This window comes from Mastigoproctus giganteus, chromosome 5 (assembly GCF_048544385.1).
Source record: "Mastigoproctus giganteus isolate SK-2022 chromosome 5, ASM4854438v1, whole genome shotgun sequence".
Classification (NCBI taxonomy): Eukaryota; Metazoa; Arthropoda; class Arachnida; order Uropygi; family Thelyphonidae; genus Mastigoproctus; species Mastigoproctus giganteus.
Window position 1 is genome coordinate 93437614 of NC_143579.1, and position 25056 is coordinate 93462669.

The 25056-nt window shown below is 38.0% G+C and overlaps 1 protein-coding gene across 1 annotated transcript; it reads left to right on the top strand.

The window, feature by feature from the left end:
• Positions 1-2981: 2981 nt before the first annotated feature.
• On the top strand, positions 2982-12252 carry LOC150085568 (DC-STAMP domain-containing protein 2-like). The gene is made up of 5 exons (XM_090374606.1): positions 2982-3132; positions 3277-3517; positions 3849-3976; positions 8753-8852; positions 12033-12252. The coding sequence occupies exons 1-5, from the start codon at positions 2982-2984 to the stop codon at positions 12250-12252; spliced, it is 840 nt and encodes a 279-aa protein (XP_090230732.1).
• Positions 12253-25056: the final 12804 nt, after the last annotated feature.

Sequence of the window (25056 nt, forward strand, 5' to 3'; positions counted from 1 at the left end):
CAGAATAAATTTCAGTATTAAAAAAAAAAAAAAAAAAAAAATATATATATATATATATATATATATATATATATATATATATATATATATATACAGTATATATATATATATGGTCACGTTAAATAAAAAAAACCATTTTTACTATTTCCACTCATCTGTTAAATTCCAGTTTTATAAACAATCTCTCCGTTTCTCTTTCATTAGCACAAAAAGCATGTTTCTAATTGAGTTAGAAAAGTACACCACGTGGATGTACTGCTACGTTTTACCAAGTGAATATTGTATTAGGGGGCGATTTTTTTCATCACACGATTTCTTTGCTTTGCAGTTTCGAAAGCTTCAAATTTTTCTGTGAACAACACTACTACTCTGTAGAGAAAGGTTTGGAGAGTTGGTTTGTAATATTGAATACTGCAGACGTCCTAGAGTTCTTGGATGATATTGTTGATAACAGAGTGGTTTCTAAGATACCCTGAGATGTATAGCAAAAGACTGGCATGGGCTCCAATGTCACTTTATTTAAACTCTGGATATTAAAACTCTCGATGTAAACTAATATCTGTGAGACAACCCCTCATTATCTCAAAGACAGTGTTTCACAAGAATCCGCGAACCATTCTTGCGCTTGATAATATTTTTCTGTGTCGGGGATAATGTTGGAGCATGTTCTTCTCACTTCACAACGACACCTTATTAATAAACGTGGAGTATACATTGATTATGTAGAATGAATTTCCCAACACTGCTAAATATAGTTAAAGCGTTAATTTCTGTTTATAAACAATATTTGATGTTCTTGAGATGTATATTTTAGTGCTGAACTTGCATCATTTATAGACAGTCAATTATAGAATAGCAACAGCGGCATCGTTTAAGTTACATCTCACATTGTGAATACCTTCACGACGAGTTGCCTGATGACAAAACAGTTGTGAAGTATATCTCCACAATATGAGAGATTCCTGATGGTGTATGATATAAGTTAGGACTCTAATGCATTAAGGGCTTATGCCTCAAGCTGCGAAAGAGTTAGACTATGTATATTTTAGTGCACTTGCATCATTTATACACAGCCAATTATAGATTAGCAAATTTGCAATAGCGGCATCGTTTAAGGTACATCTCATATTGTGAATACCGCTATTGCAAATTTGCTAATCTATAATTGGCTGTGTATAAATGATGCAAGTGCACTAAAATATACATAGTCTAACTCTTTCGCAGCTTGAGGCATAAGCCCTTAATGCATTAAAGTTCTTGAGATGAATAAAATGGTGTGATGAATAAAAAATCACCATGTACTTTATGGTAAAAGGATAAAATTATGATAACTTTGCTCTGATCAGTCTCAGTATCTAAATTAAAAACTGTTTACGTTCTGAATTTCATATTTAATTTTGTTTTCGGTCCAAGTTTCTGGTTCTGAGGTATAATGAGACCACTACTAGCACTCAATCGTACTTGTAATGGAGAACAAACAAAGGGTTTGTATAATTCTTTCATACCTGCCTATCCAAACTACCTAAGGACATAGCAGCAGATCAGCTCTTTCTCCGGGTTTGTAGTCGCCTCAGGACGGAATATCCCGCCGGACTGCATTTTGCACACTGCAAGAGAGATGTCGGCATGTAAAACGAACCATGATTTTTGTCACTCTCACCTCGTCGCAGAATTAAGGGACCTGTACAGTTGGAAATCCAGTTCACAAACATAAGGGTTTTATGGGATCTGTTTATCTGGGCAATTCTGTATATTGCATTTACAGAGTTGTACATCGAAGACCCTCTTGGGTAGCAAGTGGACATAATCACTGTTCTTCCTCCTCACACTGGATAGAAAAAGGTACGGTTCGAATCCAGTCGATGACGCCAGGAACTTTTAAGGGTTGTTTTCACAATGTGGCTGAGTCCGTCGGTCTCAGGCGAAGATGGCATGGTTTTTTATTCCGGGAACTTGGGTTTTTCGTTCAGAAAATGGGAAAATCGACCACAGAGCATACGCAATATACAGGTACAATATACTAACGCCTCATCCTCGTGGTCTTAGTTTCCTCGGCGATTAACAAACAAACAAAACATCAAGAGAGAGTGAGCTGTAGCTGCGATGAGACATAAAGAAACCGACTTTGAATCCTTTGTCAGTTTTTTAGAATTGCCAGACAATTTCTTCTAGTCGACAATAATCCTCGATAATGCTTCTTGGAGCATTATGGAGGATTATTGCGCAAGTGGAGGATTTTCTTCCGAGCGATTATTTTTCTCGAATGGAGTAGCCATTGATGTCTCCTAACCTGAATCCTATTGAATTATCTGAGCAGTGCCTCCAAGTGTACTCGTAACTAGCCTTCTCCCAAATGAATTCATTAGTAATCTCGTGACCGAAGTTTTGATAAAAAAATAGCCTCCGCAAAGTACCGTTAATTTTAGCGGTACTTTGCGGAGCTATTTAAATTCCTGCTAATTTTAGCTATGCAGCTTCTCTAAAGGTCGTTTTTACAATACCAATTAGAATTAAAGAATACAATTAGAATGGAAAATTTTTACTATTAGTTCAGAGCAGTAGTGATCAACATTTTATGTCGAAGGGCTGCATTGTGGATTTTCGTACACTCCGTGGTCCGGGTACAAAGTAGTTATTGTTATTTATTATTATTTTTTAATAATGTTTCTCGACTAGTCTTTATGTTGAATATGAAGGTAGTCGTATTGAACATTTGAATTGAATACGTCTCCAAACAGATTTTGCAATATTTTGTGTTTCTTTGATGTATAAATAAACATCTGCATATAAAATTTAAATTCATCATGTGAAATTGTTTTATGTACTCTGTACTTGAGTTATTTATATTCTGTGTGTGTGTGCAAAGGATGTGCTGGTCAGTTTGTCTTCTGAATGAATGTCTGTTAGAACCTTTTGTGTGTTAATAACTGTTTATAGCTAGATGATGATTTTTTTTATTTGCAGTCCCTTCTCACTTACAGATGCATGTTCACGGAGACGGAGTTCTAGCTGATATGTATCGTCAAATGATTACGTCCTTTGACCCAGTTATGGGAGTTGTACCTGATATTGACACAACAAAATGTCTTCCAAATCCGGTCCCTCCAGATATGGATAGGTATCAACAAATAGGTACGTGTTTTCTTATTTGTTCTCTTGATTTTAACTTCTAATCTCCTTTTTATTTTACTTTTTGCCAATGCAAATGATATTTCGTGAAATTTTAATTTAATAAAATAATATTTGAACGATGTCGTTATATTATAATTTATATAGGTATTATGTATGCTCTCAGCTTCGTGCTGGCTATAACAGAATCCTATGGATTGCGAATGCGCCATGTCGTTGTCGGGTGTTACCACCCAGAACGTGAGAAGTACCGAGCCATATGGCTTTATAACCATATCTTAAAAACGAGAGGTGGAGCACTCAAATTCTTACGCCGAAGACTCAAGCAGAAGTTCCAAGGTGATGATACTCTTGAAGACATAACTATTTTGGATAGGTTGTGTAACCAGTAAGTTTCCGCGTTGACTGCTGAGATACTCTTATTAGTACTATATTTAATCACTAGTAATCATGTGCCTATTAATTCTCATTATTTTAACCTAATTAAATTGTAACTCAACTATGAAAATGAAATTCTGCCGGTAAAGGTCTAATTTCCAAACTTAAGAAAAAATTATGTTAAAATAATAGGGCACAAGGAAGACTTCAGAGTAAAATAGGAATGGGATCTTGTTTTTCTGATATAGAAAGGGATATTCTCCTAATCTATATATGTTTAAATATTCGTAAAGAAAAAATTGCCAGACAATTTGTACATTAAAGTTATTTTTATACAACAGATTTCCTATGTTTGGAAGGCTCATGAAGGCTCTTGGTTATGTGCGCAAGGCATGTCTATGTTGCAATTTGCATGGTAAAGTAGATGATATGAGAACCTTTAAGCACTGCCCGAATGATGGTTGCAAAGGTAAATATTGCTTAAGTTAACTGTAGTTCTTTGAAGGCTATTGCGCTTATATAAATACAGGAAACAGTTTTCATGAAAGATGAAAATTGCTTCCTCACCGATTGGGTTATTTATTTCCGTGAAGCTATTGTTTCATGTGCGAGGCCAACTCTTGTCCGTAATAATTCCGAATAATGCTGTAGAAATCCACTCAGATGTTTTCTTTCTTGGCATAATGTAATTGTCCATTGTTTCCATGAGGCGAGGTACGCTAAATTTTAGAATCATTGGTTCTCAACATGATTTCAAGCAGTGTTGGCTTACTGAGTGAACATAGTTTAAGATTTCATTTTAATTATAAATTAATATCACTTGAGAATCTTAAAAAAAAAAATAAAGAATATGAAGGAAATGATTCGTGGATATATTGTATAGTATCAGAAAGTCTTTAAATCCTTTCTATTATTATTATTATTATAAAAAAAGAAAAAACCTTTTTCTCCTTTATGGAGTTTTTTCGCTCCGTGACGGGTACTGGTACCAAGAGCATGGGGTGGTTGGTTGTGTCCAGTTTCTATAATTATTGTTACTATTGATCGAGGAATTCCTTACTGTCCTACAGGTGTTGAGCATCGCGGTTTTCTGGAGATCCATGTAAGTGCTCTTTGGAAGGCCTAATGCTGCAAGATTCTTATGGAGGCTCTTTGGCACCATGCCGTTGGTTAACACGTTGATCGGGATGGTTATTACTTGTTCCATATGACATATATAGTCGACTTGTTGCCTTAGGTCTGAGTATTTCCTGATATTTTGCTCATATATTTTCTGGAGGTTGGTTGTGTTGGGCACCGCCTATGTCGATCAGGTAGGTCGCCATTTCCTTCTTGTCGATGAGGGTTATGTCTGGTCTGTTGTGCCAGATGGTTATGATGGAAACCATCATAGTCTGTGAGTACAGGTCTCTAGTACGGGCTGAGGCTCGTACTTGCAATACAGTAAATTTTCTTTGATCAGCTGGTATTTCTGGGCTAGTTTCTGATGTATTATCATTGCCTCCTAGTCGTGTGTGTGTATATAACGTGTGGGTAATCACACTGGACCCTTCGGTTATGTGCTGGATTGTTTATGGGCCATGTGGCATCGACGACGTGTTATCTGTTACTTCTACGGAAAGATAGGGGCGCGAATGCCTTATTGTGGGTGACTTTAATCTGCCCTAAATTGATTGGACTATATGGGAGGGGAACTCACCATGGAGATTTTTTGTTTTTTTTAAATAAACTAGTTGATTATTATTTGTACCAGCATGTTGCAGAAAGTATTACGGGCGAAAATATTCTTGACCTCATTATTACTAACGAATCATATGACATAACAGGGCTTAAAGTACAGGAACCATTGTCAGGAAGTGATCATGCAATCGTCAGTTGGAAAATGAAGAACGATGTTGCAATAGCTAAAGGTATGGATTTTAACTTCAGAAGAGGGGACTTTGACAGTTTAAGGTGCTATATGACATCTGTGAATTTGGCAGATTGCTGAGGGATGGCGAGTATATTTTAATTATGGAATACTTTTAAAGCAAAAATCACAGAAGCCATGAGCACATACATATCTTTAAGAAAATATTGCAGGAGGAGGAATTCCAAATGGATGACTGCAGAGCTGGCTGGTCAAATAGAGCAGAAAAGATAGCATGGGATGGTTACAGAGCGATGAAAAGTGCCGAAGCCCATAGCAGGTACAAGTTTATCTGTAATAGTACTACAAATAAGGTCAGGGAGGACAAGGCTGCGTATGAGGAAAGAAGTGGTTAAGAGAGGAAAGAAGTGGTTAAGAGAGCAAAGAATGGGCAGAAGGTATTTTTCATGTATGTGAATACAATGAAAATGAAAGCGAATCAGATCGGACCCTTGTGCACTGGGTGTGGGAAAGTAGATAACCCAGCTGAGGTTGCGGATGAATTGAATAGGTACTTTGCACCGGTCTTTACTGACGAATGACCCTTCATGCTGAGAAGAGGCTGTGCGAGTGAGACTGGGCCCTATGAAATTAGTGATGTCGTAATTACAGATGAATTTTTATTAGAAAAACCTTTGAGCATAAAGACAAGTAAGGCTCCCAGAGTTGATGGCATATACCCTGTAGTTTTGAGGGAGATTGCGAGGGATGTATTGAACCACTGAGATTAATTATGAGGGCATCTTTATATTCAGGGGAGATTCCTTTGGATTGGAGAAGTGCCAACATATCGCCAATACATAAAGTCAGTAAGAGTGGTAACCACAGACTGGTCAGTCTGGCTTCAATGGTAGGAAAAATCTTAAAGGCAATGATTAAGAGTACAATCCAGGGACATTTAGGATATGGCATTCTGAAGAACACACAATACGGCGTTGTTAAGGGAAAATCATGTTTAACTAACTTAGTAGGCTATTTTGACAGAGATACTCATGAGCTGGATGTAGAGAGCAATTTCGACATAGTTTATTTGGATTTTAGCAAAGCATTTGACTCAGTCCCTCATGCGAGGTTACTATATAAGCTTGAACAGGTTGGGATTACTGGTAAGATTCTAAGATGGATTGCTGGGTAGCTGCAGGGCAGAATGCAGAGGGTTGTGATTAATGGATTTCTTCATTGCCTAATAGATTGGTGTAATGTCAGGAGTTGGGTCCCTCAAAGATCTGTTCTTGGACCACTTGTTTCTCATTTTCATAAATGATATCGACGAAGGGATAGAAAGCGTGATATCAAAATTTGCAGATGATAATGATTGGCAGAGTCGTTAATGATCAGTGTCAATCAGCGCTCCATCAGGATGACTTGAACGGACTTCAAATGTGGTCAACGAATTGGCAGCTATGTTTTAATGCTACTAAATTCAAGGTCTTACACTTGGGGAATATACGAGAGACAGGCTACTCGCTTCACTGTCGTCCGCAGGAGACTGTCTCCTACTTTCCGAGCCGACCCATCTGCCTAAGCCCCGAACTCTAGTGACTTTATCTTTCGTCACACTGGATGCAGTATGTTCAATATTTCTACTTCTCATCTTCATCCGGCTACGGAAGGGGACCAGTTTCAGCTTTGCCATCCAGTGGTGGGTGGTAGATATGCGAGCGACACCAGATGGCGCCATCCTCTGCCTCAGCCGTTCTTCTACCTCAAGGGAGGTTGGTCCAATGAAGCAACTTTCGCGATTTTTTTTCCGCGGTGGGATTCGAACCCGAGTTCATGATATTGGTGGTCTGGCGTCGTGACCACTGGGCTAATCGCGCCATTATACCGACGACAACAACAACAACCTATAGGGTTTTATAAACCTATAAATTTATTATTATTATTACACTCTCTTCTCCGTATTGTTTTTTTTTTCTTTTATGCCGTGACGGGTACTGGTATCCGGATATAACATCGATACCAGTATCCGTGACGGGTACTGGTATCGATGTTATATCTGGTTACTATTATTCGTTAAAGAACACTGTTCTTTAACGAATAATAGTAACTGTTCTTTTACCAGTAATAGTAACCGTATATACAGGTGTTCAGGATCATGGCTTTCTGGAGTTTTTTTTTGTAGGCGTTCTCTGGGAGGCCAATTGCTGCTAGGTATTTATGTAGGCTCTTTGGCACTATGTTGTTGGTTGACACAGTAAATATGTGATGAATAAATGAGGTTTATTAATAACTAACAGATTATGGCTAATAATAAACTCCTCCAGTAGTTGTTTAACCAAATCAACTGTATTACTAAACCATAAATTGAACTTTGCATTCATATCCGATGTAATCAGAATATTATTCGAATCAATCACGATAAGGGCAAAATCTAAAGAATTTAAGGTGTCATTATCTTCCATAGGAGGACAATATATAAAGACAAGGTAAAAGGTTATAGAGAAATAAGTAATAGATGTACACGTAATACAACTATTACAAAGACCATGTATAACAGTTATGTTATGTCTAAATTATCATTCAAATTAACTATACAATTTTTAGGATATAGAAACACAGGCTCTATCACTCTAGCCGTAACAGCAAAACTAGAGATCATAGACATATCGCCACAGTGCATTTTAACAAAATATGCTTATATTGAAATTACGTTAACTGAATTTGTCTCTGCAGAAATTATAATTTCATTTAATTGCTACAGTTTTGGATCTTTGGCCATTTACCTGTATAATTTTTTAACTTTTTAATCGTACCAAAGTTAACATTATAATCATTGATATCAGAATTTAAAAATGAACTATTCATAATTGACCCTCGAACGTGCCTGTTCTAAAACTCTAATATATTTTTAGGGCATGAAGGATCTCTTACAGAATGCTGATATTGCCTTTTGCGACGTTTACAATTAACACAGCATGCCGATTTATCTTTAAACTGACATTTAGCAAACATATTCCTAGAGAAGTGGCCGCATGACCGATATTCATGAGCACAATGTTGTGTCGTGTGGACTTCGGCCACACGACACAACATTGTGCTCATGAATATCGGTCATAAAGAAAACAAATGAATATAGCAAAAAGATGCGCTGCACATCTGTGAAATTTCTGACTGCTGTGAAATCTGCTGACTGCTTGAAAATGTCTTACAGACATTTTCAAGCAGTCAGCGTCGCCAAAAATTAAATCTCTTTAAAAAGGTCTCATGATGTATTTATTTTATTTAATCAATGAACAAACAACTTTGTGCCAGATTTCTATTTCTAGAAATTCATCTTTCTTCTTTCTCTTCCTGTGAAAATTGCTTACTGTTTGCCTGTTTATATATTTTCAGGTGTGTATTGCAATAATTGCTTTGAGGACTTGAACAACATGTGCACTGTGTGCATGAATCCACTAGATTATGGAGACATATCTGATATAAGCGAAGAAATGTGAGTATTTAATTATGGCTTTTTCTATCATTCTCTTTTTATTGTTTAATTAGGCTATAAAGCGAATTTTTGATAAATCTGGAGGCCGTAATATCTGAAATCTGAAGAGGCCAAAGAAAATCTTAGTTCACGAACTGTCACCCGAAACGACCTCGAGCGTTTTTACGAATCTCAACATCTTACATACAAAACAAGTTTTAGCTGGCTTAATGAATGCCAGAGGCAATTATGTGAACCAAAATAAATTTGCTTATCACTAATGTAATAGGCGTAGTGCCTTACAAATGGTCAATATATCTGCTATCCTCTTTAAATAATTTTACACCTCAAGGAACAACAATGTGCAGTGCTGACACAATCATGTCCATTGGAAATAAGATATTTTTCAGCGTGTTGTATCTTATATATCCTATAGAGCAGATGAATGTTTCTCTCTCTCTCTCTCTCTCTAAACCCAGTGTGTAAAAATCCCTCAACCATAAATCCAACAAGTTCGTAACATACGCTTCATGCACTGTTTCAGACAAGTCAGCTTGCTCAATATACAGTCCAAATGAAATACAGTCTCCTTTTAGTTGTACTCCGTGTTTTCCGAACTGGCTCTACACCTGACTACAAGTCATCGCTGGGACGGACGCTGCTCTTCAATCTACATTTAATCTTCAAAGTTTTCGTTTATCATAGTAGAAAGAGAATACCTCTTTCTTTTCATCATATATAACTGTTGATGCAACAGGGGATCCAAAAATAGAAAAAACACTACCGTGTGCCATCTTGAAATGAACTGTCAAGATGGCACACGGTAAAGTTAAATGCTCTGTTACAAAGCAATTTATTCCTAACATCTCCTTCACCTGAACTACAGTTCAAACCGGAATCTATCCAGAACTATTTTTATCATATTTAATAATGAGTCATGTATATTCTAATGCGCAGCCGCACTATTTTAATCTTGTCACAACTGATAATTGCCCGTATGGAGAAATCGAAGATTGGCAGCGTATGCTGTCTCACTGTTCACCTTATAACGGCCTTCGTCAGGATATCACACACTTAGTCCATGACTTCTCTCCAGGACGTGAATGTAACCTGATAGCAAACAAACAAACAAACCTTCACAGTGATTCAGAAATTTGCGCTTAAAATCTTTGTTAGAAGACGACGGACCTTTAAAGCTATTCCATGTCAGAAACTATCTCTTAAACTCTTGATTCTCACATTATTTCTTCATTTACTTTCTGAGTCTACACGTCAAATAATCAGTTTTCTGTTCCCTGATCCTGCTTGATATTTCCACAGTCGTTCACAGCAAGTCTTTTCATTGTCCTCTACCACTGCTGGCACCGGACAGTTCTCTGGTGGTGGATTTATTTTGTTGCATGTTGTTTCGTCCAATGTTTTGTCTTTTTTTCTTTTATTTCTTCTTATTCTTCTTCTGCTATTCTAGATTGATTGGCTGAGTGTGAATAGTGTTACAATATTCTGTATGTTAATTTTCGTGTATCTAACCTCTTTGGAGCTGTGATTTTTGCTGGCAGCCTTGAATTGAGGGCTTTCTTCGCTCTCCTAAATGATGCGGGATTTTTCAATTTTTTTGTTCCGGTGGCATAGGATTATGCTGCTTGCATCCACTGGTCTTGCACTTTACCGATGGATGCGGGATTTTGTCTCATCCATTTTGATGGGTCTGTTTTGAGCATTATGCTTATATGGGTCCGCTTTAAGCATTATTCCTTTTTCCTTCACATAAAAACCTAACAAGTTCAGATTTGGTGATCTTAAACGGCAAATGTTGTTCACGATTGTCTCCAAGCGTATATCCCATAGAAGAGCCATAACTGGTGAACAATATGTGATGAAGCTCCATCATGCGTGAAGAAAGTACAATTAAGTACCTAAAGTCCTTGGTTCGGCTGAATAACATACTCCTACAGCAAACAAAGATAATATGCACACAGAAGCTGCAGGCTGCATCATTGCTAAACAGTTCTTCAAAAATAAATAAATATCTTTATTGCAGGCAGTGATTGGTTACATGATTGCCTGATGCAATAATACCCACAACAGCGACAATGCTAGGGGTTCTAATAGTTCTAGGACACGATGAAGAGAGCGAGAGTAAAGATGGCATTAAAGACGCGCCATACCCTGCAGCTCAGACTGATAATTATGGCTATTTTCTTTCCTATTCAAGCAGAGGTGTGCTTTGGCTGCCCAAAAAATCTCGTGTAATTGATTTCCCTAAACATAATGTTTCAAATTTCTAGTAATCAATAGTGTGCAATTGATATATTACACTAAATTTATACGGATGGCGCTGAAGATAGACAGTGCGTGAATGTCTAATTGTTCTCTAAGGAACTGATTCATGAAATTTTAAGAGCACTTTATATTCTCATAGTATCGTCCTATGAATGTTCTGCGAAGTTTCTCATGCTGAGCATGTATCGTGTATCACATGATACATGCTCAGCATGAGAAACAGTGTGATGAACAGTGCAGTGGATGTCTGATTATTCGTCTGTCGTACATGCATTGGTTTCCTAGATACTTTTACAAATCTGATAGCGGTGGTTCAAGCAAAAAGACTAGGACATTAAATATGCCTAATATTGAGATAAAGCTAATGTTGCACTGCCTTCCATTATGATATTGAATGCGCTGTGTCCAGAGTTGCTGGTTTGCCAAAAACAAACAATTATGACATGTCAGCTTAATAAAGCTGCATGGTTCCTCTCTTTTAAAGCTGCAAGATTCCTCCGTCGACTTTCTTTCCATTTGCAGCCATTACGAGAATTAAATTTTGTCTTGTATATAAAAAAAAAATTGTTTGCTAGCTGTTCCCGAACGCTCTAACAGGGTATGAATTATAAAGTTTTAAGATAATTTCAGACTATATAACTACCCTGTATTTAAGGATCTACTGAAGAGTAGGAAGTTACCGCTAGCAACCTTTCTTTGTTGGAGATTTCTTGATGAAAACGTATTATGTAACTTATTTCAAATTTTACTAGAGCTTAATATGCCTATCATCCTATTGAACATTCCATTGAATTTCTACAGCCTTTTCGTCTGAACTAAAAGTTTTAATATTAATATAGAAATGTAAAAAAATGATATGAAAAGTAAGAGCAGTTAGCAGAATAGAAATAAGGTGATGAAATAGTCTTATTCATCTAGGGATTCCAGCGATGAGGAAGAAGCCAAAAAGCGAAAACAGCAACAAAAGGAGAGCGATGAGGAGAGTGAAGAGGACCAATTTGATTACCAGTATGGAGCTCCCTCTGAAGGTGATTCGGAAGAAGAAAGTATACCCTGGAAAGATGTTGAAGCTCAAAAGAAATATGATTTATCTCGCGTGTCCGAGTTGGAAGAGGATGATGAAAAGGCAAAAAATTAATACTACGGGGGAAAAATATAACTGCAAAATTATTTAAAATAATGAGACAAGACAATAAAAATGAAAGATAATAATTGCAGGATCCAAAATGTAATTTAAAAGGAGCTAGATAAACTAATTATAATAAATTGTTGGTGAGATAGCAATAGCACTTTTATGTTAGAGTTTTTATAATTATATTTATGTAATGGAAGCACAAAATTTATTGATCATATCTCCAAAACCAAATTTATAATACCTATGAGGAAGTTATAGGGTACAATAATGGCAATATTTTTACTTTCTGCATCCCGAACAAAGATGGCGCTACCTAGAAAATTTGCATCTGTTAAATCGGCACGTATATATCAAACGACAATTAAGAATCGGTTGAGTCGTTTAGAATTTGCAGGAGTAGCTAAGATCGTGAGGAGCCAGTAAACACTATCTGTAAATCGTGTATTCAGTGGCATGTTTGCTCGTTTTCTCGAAAGAAAAACCAGAGTTTCCAGGTCCAATGGTGATTGACTGACTCGGCTTACATGAAAAATTCCCATAAAAACTACCATCGCAGCAAAACAATTAGAAGGGTTAATCTTTTGAAGAATTCTAAGTTAAATTTCTGTTTCTGTAAATTAACAGAAATTTAATTACCAGTATGGGGTAATTACCTTTTGCGACGAGTTTGATACTCGTCGCAAAAGTATCATTTCCACATCCTCTATTACATTGTAGTTAGCTTCTGTATTGGGAAGTATGGCATTAGTGCCTTTGCGCTACAAAGCCCCTAACAACAAAAATAGCGCCTGTGTTACGAAATGTTTATTTCGTGTAAGCAATTGTTTCCAATTTGTGAATATCGAAAGAAAATTCTTATTATTAATTTTTGCTGAGTTAAGTTATACAGTAGAGTATTAGGAAGTCATTTGACAAAAAACGTCCAGTTTTGGTTGTCCATATAACAATGTTGCACGATAAAAGCAATTGTGGTGAAGAATGTTTATCTCACACTCCTACAGACTGTTGATGATTAACTTTCCTAGTCCTCTGATTATCTATTAATTTTAGCCCTTGTCATCTATTCATGAAATTTAATCTTCTATTATTCCAAGAAATTTTGTTTTTGCTCTCTGGTTCTCCCTGGTCTACGAGGGAGAAAAGTCCTTGCTTGTTGTTGTTGTTCTGGGGTTTTAGGGGCATTACCGACTAAGGCCATATGGCTCCGTGCATACTCTCTGTATGCGTGTGGTCTGTGGTCGATATTGCTGGACGAAAAACCCGAGTTTCCAAGAGAAAAAAACTATGGTACCGATTAACTCAACCACGTTGTGAAAAAGGCCTATAAAAATTCCTCACGTCCTTGACAGGCTCAAACTGAAGTCTTTACCACCAGGTGTAGGGAGGACAGCCATTCTACCAACTGTGCTACCCACGAAAGCACCTTGCGTATTCATTTTATAAATGCATTCCCTGGCTTATACATTTCAACAAGATTTCCCCTTAGATGTATGATTGTCAAACATTGCAGTCCACACCCAAACTGTTCTTCATGTGTGTATTGTTGTAGAGAATTCAAATAAGTACGAGCAAATCTAACTATCGTCTTGCATAGAGGGGCAATGACGTCCTTCTACCTTCTCTAGTACATGTCCTGTACTTATCAGCAATAAAGAATTTATTTATTTATTTATTTATTCTAGCAATGGTCGTATTATTGGCATGATACCAAAAAAAAACCCTGTTATTTTTAGGCCACCCGAATAATTAAATTCATCTGCCGTGCTGTGTGTCTTATGTTTGTTAATTGCGGGTGTTCTATGGTCGAGTTGTCTTTTTTTGGACAAAAAAAACCCCAGTTTCTGGGAGAATAACTTTGCTATCTACGCCTGAGACCGACTAACTCAGCCACAGAATGAAAAAAAAGCCCATTAAAGTTCCTCTCGTCATCGACGGGATTCGAACCCGGGCCTTTTTCTCCCGGTATGGGGAGGATGGGCACGATACCACTGTGCTATTGACATGATATCATCTGCTTTTCTTGTTGTTGTTGTTATAAGGTTTTGGGCGTATCAGCAACTGAGCCCTCGTGGGTAGTACAGTTGGTAAGACCGCCGTCCTCTCCACACCGCGTGGAAAAGACCTGAGTTCGAATCCCGTCGATAACGGGAGGAATTTTTATGGGTCTTTTTCACAATGTGGCTGAGTTAGTCGGTCTCAGACGAGGCGTAGCATGGTTTTTTATCCCGGAAACTCGAGTTTTTCGTCTAGCAAACAGAAAATCGACCTCAGAACACACACAATTTACAGTATTATTATTATTATTATTATTATCTGTTTATTTCTCTTACGAGACACCCATAGACAGCACGTGGCTAGAGGGTGTGGTTACATTATATCAGTATTTACAAGCATATTTACATGAACTTATTTACAATATTTGGAGATGAAAAAACACAGAGTATGTGAGTATGTGGTTAATGAATTAATTGTTAAGTTGGTTTAATTAATTGCGAATGGTTGTTAAATGCTAAATATTATTATATAAATTATTCAATTAGTCTTCTTATTATATTTGTACCTGCCGGTACACATTACCAAATATTTCTGTCCTATACATTTTGTCTGTACATAGTTTTTCTGGATCTATATTTAAATTATTAAAATAATTCACAGTATTTGCTGGGAAAAATCTTCCCAGAGAGTCCAATTGAGTCAGTTGGCACTTGAGACTTTGTTCTTCCCTGTTTATTCTCGGTCGTATCATCCGAGGGCGAGTGATCACGTTTCCCACTTTCGGCGCATCTGTTCTCTCCGTTAGTAGCTTTGCCAGAGTTAGGATGTTTCTGGTTGTGATGATATACTTCCAGGGTGTGATGTCCAGATTGGCAGACAAGACCGCTCTTGAGATGGTAAACGGTTTCCCGGCGATCTTGTTTAGCCATCTCAGGAGCCAGTATTCTACTCCTAAGAAGGCCTTGATGTTGTTCTCTGGGGCCGATGACCAGATAGTCGATGCGTACAACGGAATCGGTGTAACGCATTTAAGGATGTATTGATTCATGAGATGAGGGCTTCGGAGACAGGTGAGTTCTTGTCTAGTGCTCCAGAGTGCTGCGTATGTCTTTTTTCCTAATGTGTTCGAAGTGAGGTATGAAGTTTAACCCTTCATCCCACTTAAGGCCAAGGTCAACATGTGCGGGGGATTTTTGGACTCTGGTATTATTCATTAGAATCGTAATTTCATTTTTCTTCTTTTTGTTGGTGAAGGTCATTTGGGCAGTTTTCTTTTCATTAAGTTTCAGGCCAATGTAGTGCAGATATTCTTCTAGTTTCCTGATTGCCTTGTTTGCTTCCTCTGATAGATGGGGTGCAGTTTCTTGTTCTTTAGAGATTACAAAAAATTTCAAATCGTCAGCATATGTAATAAATTGCTCACAGTTTTGCGCTAAAAATGGGGCTAGTGCTATTGCGAAGAAGGTGGCGGACAATACGCCCCCTTGAGGTACTCCCCTAGAGATACAGCAACTTGCTGTTTGTTTCCCGTTTATTGCGATAATTTGTCTTTCTTGAAGGGTGTTAGTGAGAATGCTTAAAGTGCTTCCTGAAATGAGGAAATACTCCTTGAGGATTACTGTTATAGCTGGGATTGAGACGTTGTCGAAGGCTGCTGCTACATCCAGGAAAACGATGTCCAACTGTTGTTTATTGTTTAAAGCTAGCTGTATTCGGAGTAGAGTCTCCATTAAATTTGTAATAGTCGACCTTCGAGGAAGCACAGAATGTAAGTATTGTGGCCTGTCCCCAAAGCAGTGCTGATTGACGGTGTTGAGGATTGCTTTCTCAAAAACTTTTTGCAGAGAGCATCCGATTGCGATGGGCCTGAAATCTTTACTGGTTTTAGGATTGTTTATTTTTGGAACTGGTTTTACGTAATATCTCTTCCATGTTTTCGGGATAACCCCGTCACTTAGTATTCGTTGGAAGAGGTGGTGGAGCGGGTCGATTATGTAAGCACTACATATTTTTATCAATGAATAGCGGGAACTGGTCCGGCCCGATCTTTGCTTTATTGGGGAGCGAGTTAATAGCTTCCTTTAAGTTTTCCCTGCTGATATTAATTTCACGTAATATGTTTCTATCTCTAGTTCGGTTAGTGCCAGTGGGATCCATCAGTTTTTCAATCATTTTCTGCATCTCGCGGATGTTTTCCTCATAATTTTTCTGCTTTTCATTCAAAGGTTTTCCGAATGTGACTTCTGTCCATTCTCTAAACAGCTGGTCTGTCATTTCTTTTTTGTTGTTTTTCTTGCTAACTATTCTCTTTCCTTTTTTTAATTTTTCCTTAATAACCTCAATATATGCTTGTCTTTTCAGTCGAATGAACTTTTCCCTTTCTTATTTATACGTTGTCCGATCAGTCGGGTGCCCAGTTCTTTTCCACTTTCGGTAGAGCTTTTGCTTCTTTTTTAAACATAACTTTAACTTCTGGAGTGAACCAAGAGTTCGCTCTGTCTGAGATCTTTAATACTTTCGCTGCTCCTAGACGGGCGATATGCAAGAGTAACCGCGAAATCTCGTCTATGGCTTCTTCAGTGGACATCTTATGTAGACTTTGAAAGTTGTATCGCGCAAAGCATTGCAAGATGACCTCGCATTTAATATATTTTGTGGAAAATATCGGCATATTCAGATCTCCTAAAATGATTGTGTCAATATTTTCGTCTAAGTTTGATACCAGCCAGGTAAAGAACTCATTTCTGATCTCTCTCGTATGTTCTGGTGGCATGTAGATGAGGCAAAGCTGTACCTTGCTGTTCTCACCAGTGAATGTGGCGATAACAGCTTCAAAGTTATCAGAATTAGAGCTGTGTTCTTTCACAATCTGGAAGTCGGTTTTATATATCATAATTACTCCTCCGCCCCTTTTGATCTCTCTCCCTCTACCAATGCACTTGTAGCCTAAATTGTCTACCAGAGCGTTCAGCTGTTTATTATTTTGGAGCCACGTTTCTGTCACACAGATAAATGAGTGTTCTGCATTTATTAGAAGACTCTGCAAGGTGTGGAGTTTATTGGATATGCTGCGAACATTTTGTAGAAAAAGGGAGACTTTTGTATCCCCTTTGAAGTCTGGCGAGGTGTTCGTTAATTGCTATTGTTTTGCTAGGGTGTTCACTGCACTAGTAGTGGGCCTTGTTGATTGTTCTCTGTATCTTTTAACGAGGGTGCCACTGGGCCATGTAGTTCTGTTCAGTAGTTGGGCTTCACAATTAATGGGGCAAGAGATAGTGAAGGAGGACAGAACACACACAATTTACAGTATTAAGGAGTTAATACAGTATTAATGAGTATCTAGGAAACTGCAACTTTTGCAGTTTTCGAGACACATTTACTACGCTGCTCGACAAAATTAATAGAACACCTAGAAAACTTGGAGAACCTGGTGAAGCTTGCGATGAAAGTATGAGAAGCGTTTTAGAGGTTGTATAAGAATTACCAAAAAGGTCACATTACAGATGTTGATACCAGCTGCTGGAAAATATGGTCACATGACACCAGTACGGCGTGTGAGTCTCTCCAACGGCTAAACATACATGACAACCGTGGACCGCTCGATATAAGGATGGCTATAAGATTCTGTGGCAGCAATTCCCATTCTTCCACCAGCTCAGAGTAACCGAGTTCGCTGTCGGCGTTGGCTGTCGTCACAGTGACCGAGGAGTTGGCTTGGGTTATTGCATTTTACTTGGGCAATTCGACGCCCAATGTCCCACACATGTTCGAGCGGATTTAAATCTGTGATCGTGCTGTCCACGGAAGTCGTTGGATATCTTCAGTTTCAAGATATTCTTCCACCACTAGAGCTCTATGTTCAGTTGCGTTGTCGTGCATGAAAAGAAAATCTGGGCCAACCGCACCCAAAAAAGTTGCACATAGGGTTCCAGGATCTTTTCTACCTCTGCACAGTTACGGTACCTCTATCAAAAACATGAAGAGGATGCGGCTGATGATCATTATTTCGCCCCACAAGAGATTACCGCCTGCACTGTAAGTGTCCCTTTCTCTGATGTTGCAGAAATAGTACCGCATTCTCACTGTCTCGTGAAGAAATGACTTCTAGAATCTGTTTATAGGCTAAAACGGCACTCATCAGAGAACAGAACTGTACCCCATATTTCAGGGCTCCAAGTCGCATGTTCATGGCACCAGTTTCGACGAGCTTTACAGTGGTTTGGGGGTTAATGGTATCAAATTACAGTCGGACCTCTATATAACGAAATCGATCGTTCCCTTGAAAAAAATTCGTTATAAAGAAATATGGCCTTTTCAACAATGAAAAATACTGCAAATTCAGAAATATAGTGAAATATGGGAAATAAATCAGTGGGGATGGTTACGTTTTCTAACATTTTAAAACAATTTATTAATACATACATATTAAGATATGTATGTATTAATACGTATACGTATATGATGCGAAAAATATACTAGTACACTTTTAAGAATTATGTCGTAAAATATTTGGTTATTTTTTGTTGTACACTGGATTCTACTGTACACCGTTCATAAAAATGTTCGAATTTGTTTAAACTTTAACCACTGAGATATATTTTCTGTTACATTTTCTTCCACTGAAGGCTTCGATGCAAAGTTTCAAATGCTGCCAACGTTTCTTGTTTGGAATGTTTAATATTGCCCTCATCCAACTCATCGTCGATATTGTCACTAGTTCTTTAAATACGCTCCAGAATGTTGGGGTAACTCGGATATTCAGCTACTATGACATTATCAATTCCTAAAAATTAGTCAAGAACAATTTTTACGCTGATAAAATCTCGCTTGGAACTCTTCCCAAGATTGCTCAACGTCTTCTAGTAGTTCATCTCTCTCTTTCTCATTTTTGTTAATTAGCATTTTAGCAAAACCTGCTTTTGCGAAACAATTCTTAATTGTTGTTTCCGTCACATCTTAACTCCACACTTTCGCCAACTCTGATATGCGCATCCACAAATCTATAACAGAATCTTTAGGTTGGTTGGTTTCTATTCTCAGTATAATTTTTTTTTCAGTATGAGCCTTCGGTAGTGCATTTTGGAGCTCTTGATAATGCCTTGGTCCATTGACTGCAGTCATGATCGGATTTAAACTTGTTGTGGCCCTAAGGTATAACATGTATGAGACCCTTCTACCTTACTGTTCACCTGTGACAATATTAAAAAAAGGATTTTTTAAGATGGAGCGAGGTCCTTTGGAACGTGAGGCCCTAAGCTGTAGCTTGTTTAGCTTATATGTAAATCTGTCACTGGCTGCAGTTAAGACGAGTTATTCAGAAAGAAGAAAACAAGCTTCACACTTGTAAGTTTCGAAATTACCCAGTGAAGGTGGGCAGGGCAGTTGTCGACAATCAACACGATTTCTCTGTTTTCTTTCGTCATCTTTCCTATCGAAATTTAAAATTCACTGCTCAAAAATTTCGCTTGTCATTCAAGGTTTTTTGTTGTAGTTGTTGTCCAACTCTAACGACTTGACTCTTTTGAAATATAGGGATTGTTTACTTTTGCCTATTACCAAAAGCTTCAGTTTTTCATTACCAGTCATATTTTCAACCAAGAGTAATTCTCTCCTTACTTTTTTATCACCTACACATTTATCACCTTTAAAAGTCAGTTTCTTGTTCGGCAAACATTTAAAAAATAAACCTTTTTCATCAACGTTGAATATGTCTTTGGACTCGTAATCCTCAATATTTTTAAAAACTGTTTCTTTCCAATGGGTATAGTCTTCTTAGATTGCAACTCCACTTTCATCAGAAATAACTTTTTCGAGTAAGCCATGACGCTCTTTAAATTTGTCCAGCCAACCAGAACCGGCTTGAAATGTTTTTTCCCCGAGAAAAGATGCGTACTCTATAGCCTTTTCTTTTATTAATAGTCCTGATAAGTCTTAATCCGTTTATCTCTTAATTTGTGCTTTCTACAGCGTCAGCTCTATTGCCTGAAGGCCAGAAGTGCGAACAATGCGTACCCAGGTCTCTCGAAATCATTTCGTTATACGGAAACTATTTTCAATGTAAAGACCAAGGGGGATATCAAAACAGTTCGCTACATAGAACATTTCCCTATATGGAAGTTCATTAAAGAGAGGTCCGAGTGTATTATATTAGGATTATCCGTAATTGATTACATGAACCCGTATTTTTTTCTGTAAATTTCGTGTGTTCTCTGGTCGATTTGCCTATTTTTTGCTGGACGAAAAAACCTCAGTTTCTGGGGGAAAAAACCATGACGCTGAGACCGACTAATTCAGCCACGGAGTGAAAAAGCCCATTAAAGTTCCTCGCGTCATCGACTGGATTCGAACCCGGCCTTTTCCACCGGGCGTGGGGAGGACGGTGATAATACCACTGTGCTACCGCGCAGACGGAGTTTGTTTGTTTGTTATTTAGTTTTTAGGAGCATTAGCAACAAAGGCCATATTGCTCCGGGATATGCGGTGGTCATTTCCTGACCTTTCCGCATCCTCCGTATTTGGTGGTGACGGGCTTGAACCCCGGTCTAATCAAGAAGCGTGTGCTACGCACTGCTGCTCCTTCCCACCTGGCTACGGAGGCGCCTGCAGACGGGGTTAATGGTATACAAAGGAGATTATTGCGTAGATTCCACTTGAATTGAGGCTTCTTGACACAGTCTAGTTGGAAATATTTTCGCCTGTGGCTGCAGCAACGTCAAGAGACAGTTGATGACAGGCTATCGTAGGGTTTTGTTTTGCTGTTAGAGCGAGGCAGCAGTCTGTTCTGGTTGACATAGCCCTGCTCTGGCGACCTTGGCCAGCTCTTATTGTAATGGTTCCTGTGTCTTGAAACTGCTTCCATAATGCCGAGCCGACACTGCTCACGCAGTGTCTGCTCGGCACTAATTATTTAATTGTTATATTAGAGTCACCTGTAAATGATTACATATACCCGTTTATGCCTGATGCGCCATAAAACTCCAACCAACCAACGATTGATTTCTATTTCTCGGAATTTGCATGCCTATTATATGAAATATAATAGGCATCCTGGGGCAACACTGTTCACAATAAAATATTCACGAAAAAGATTTCGTTCTGTTAATTTTGTCAAGCAGTGTATTTCACGTACAATTGTGTCTTTGGTGTATTGATATTGGTAACTAATAAGCAAAAAACATGCAGCCAACGGTTTTCCTGTGATAGAAAACAGCTCGTTGACGCTGAAAGTTCAATGGAAGCTGACAAGATTAGTACAGGGTGCAGAAATGCTATAAAAAGAAATCCAATAAAAAAGTAATAACCAAAGAGCCATCTCAGAACGCACAATTTGTTACATTGTAACAGGTGTGTTATCAGAGCTGATGACTGAACCCGGTTTCACTCCTGTCAACAAAAACATGAAGGTACTGCCTAGTTGGCTTGTCTTTCAAATCCCGGTTCATACTGATGGGAAGATCAGAATGTGGCGAAAACAGTACGAGTTTATGCCCGGTGTGAACAATGCCACTTGGTGGTTCAAGTGCTGCGTTTAAGTGGTGTACCTTGTTCTTCAGTGGGCTATGAGTTCGATGCCACAAGTTATCTTGAAGTTGTTTCCGACTAGGTACATCCTTTCATGGTTGCAGTATATCTATCTGCGAATCCAACAACACGATAATGCGCGCGTCCCAAGACTAGAATTATATAGAAATGGTTCGAGGAGCACGAGAGTGAATTCAGCCTACTGATTTGGCCTCACGCTCATCAGATCTCAATGTAAGCTCCCGGAAACTCAGAATATGGGATAAGGCGGAACGAGCTCTTCGGTGTGGTTATCGCAACTACTCAATTTGCAAGAGCTATGGGAAGCAGATGAGTCAATTGAGTCATGGACCAGCATCTCTATGGCACGCTTTCGATATCTTGTTGAGTCCACACTATGATGAAGCCAGGCTGTTCTGAGGGCTGAAAGGAGGGCCTCGCTATTCGGTGGATGTACCAAATAAAGTTTCCACTCGGTGTAAATTGTTACTATTTTCCATTTAAAAAGTATTTCATCCAGCACCATAGTCAGGGAATGGAGGCATATCAGTTCGAGGCTGATGAAAAGAGGTGGTCAAGAAGATTGAATTTTTTATAATTTTGTGCTTCTATGTTTTTTCTAAGCATAAAAAAATACAGGCAACTGTATTTTTTTATGCTTGTTTGCTCAGTTCGGTGTTACGATGTGCAAACATGAAATTGGAAAGAAATCTGTACAGAGGGAGGGCGTGGCTCTGAGTGTTAAAACGAGATTCTTCAGTAGCAGTAGTTTCGGATGGTGTCAGATGTGGTCAGTGAGCATCTATGCCCTTGTAAGGCTTATTTCTGTTTAATTCTCTTAAATAATTAGTCTTATTTCAATTTGGAATCATGCAATTATTGAGCCCTCGTCAGTAGCACAGTTCGTAGGATGCCGTCCTCCCCACACCGGTGAAAAGACTTGAATTCGAATCCCGTCGATGACGGGGAAATTTTTTATGGGTGTTTTTCACTACGTGGCTGGGTTAGTTGGTCTCAGGCGAGGGTATCGTGGTTTTTTTTCTCCCGAAAACTCAGGTTTTTTGTCCAACAAACAGAAAATAAACCTCAGAACACACGTAATTTACAGACTATACACAGAGCAACCATGGCCTTAGTCGCTGATGCTCCTAAAACCCAACAACAACAACAGCAATTATTGTCATCTAATTTTGGTTAGGATGCATGCAGTTATTGTAATTGAATATTTGCTCGGAGTCTTGCAGTGTCGGTTATTCTTAGTTACTATGGCTGGCTGTTGTACTGCATTATTGCAGGAGTGGGAGAGAAATGCTATCCATTGGCTGATCGTCGTAGCATTTTATAATTCTGATGTGCAGCGGGAGTTAGAGTTGTCGGATCGGCAGACCCCATATTTTGGTGCCATATAAAATTGCAGAGAAGACTATTTGGTTGATAATGGATGCTAACCACTTTATCTTTCAGAGGTGGCGGCGAATATTTATTTTTATTCTGCAGAAATGTTAATAAAAACGGAGCTCTGAATCAGAGGTAACTATTCAATGTGGGTACGTTGTTGGAGAGTAGGATGTGCTCTCAGTTAAGTGCGAACTAAATCTCGACTGGATAAGATTTGAAATAGCAAATCATTTGGACGAATTTGGAGTCTGATCTCGCCATACGAATGAGCAACTTCAGGTCTTCTTAAAGCATATTCAGTCGCTGTATCAGATTTATCTTTCTATCAATTGTTTTACTCACCATTCTGAGCTATCCTAGAAATATATTTTCTCTTCCTCAGTCTGTCTCTTTTATAATATTGATGTGTTTTATCTAGATATTAATTGACGATATTAAAACAATATAATATTTGGAATTTAGTAATTCAGTTTTTTGTATTAACTACATGGCTTCTTTCTTTTAAAACAATGGAGAAACGAAAAGGCGCTTTGTTTCTTAGTCTTGTGTTTTTCTGACACCTGTTTGGAATCTTGTGTTTCATCTGTAAGCATTTCTGGAATATAAAGATAGGTAAACTTAAGTAGATTAAATAGAAAAAAAAAAATGCGATTTATATCCTTTGTTATTATAAAATAAAATGCTTCGGCTGAAATAATAATTTTCCTTGGTAAACAGATAAATGCGAATGTAATGTGATTCTCCAGTTATTCTACAATTATTAGTCAGTGCCATTTAAAAATAGAGCAAGGACATGATTTTGGGAGGAAAATGAAAAAAAAAAAAAAAAAAAAAAACACAAGCTGTTGAGCTAATAGTCCATCAGCTGAGACTATATACATTGCAAGGGATTAAAGGGATGGCGGAATTGTTGTCCCAATCTCTGGAGACAACAAAAAGGGAAGTGCTGTTATGGTTTGCACGTTCGCGTGGGATAAGGACTCTTTGAGGATCTGGGCTATATAGAATTACATCAGGGCAACTAAAGCCACGAGGCATCATTATGTGGTGTTTATAAATTTCCTGTGTTTTATGGTCGGCTTACTTTTTTTGGAGAAAAGGCAGTGCAGCACTCCTCAGAGCCTGACTGCTTCGGCCTTCTTGTAGAAAAAGCGTATAAAATTTCTTCCCATCTCAGTGTACTTATTTATCATTTTTAGCCAGCAGTAGTGGGAGTTTAATCCGTGCTTTTTCCGCATGGTATGTGCGAGGAGAAACGCTATCAACTTCGTTACCCGCGAAGGCGGTCGAAAATCAGGTTGCAATATGAACCTGGACTCGTCCGTGTTGGCAGATTGGCTCCATTACTCTAGCTGTGTTCTTCAGTATATTTTCTCAGGGTTTTAAGATGACATATAATCATTGAATTCGGTAGGAGATTATTAGATAGTATGAATCAGAGCTGTAATACTCAATATGTTCTACGTTGATAATAATATGAGTAAATTAATAAGAGGAGTTTACCTCAATATAGTACGTGGAACACTTCCGTGGTAGGAGATTATATAAAACCCTCTGTATAATAAAACATGCAGCAAAATACCAACAAATTATTCACAGATTTGACTTTGGACCCATGCAGTTGATTAATGTTTTGCTGCATATTTTATTATGGACTAGCTAAAGTGCAGTGTTTACAGTAATTCCATGCCGCATAAACAGTATATAAAATCCTAAAATTAAGCCAAAATTTATGAATGAAAGTAATTTAAAAGCTCATTTTATCAATAATTTCAATTTTTAAAATTATGCAATTTTAAAAATGAAATTGATAAATACGTATTTATTACGCCCCATTGCATTACACTTTTGGACAATGTTTTATTAATGTAAAGCTTCCATGTAAACTTTTGT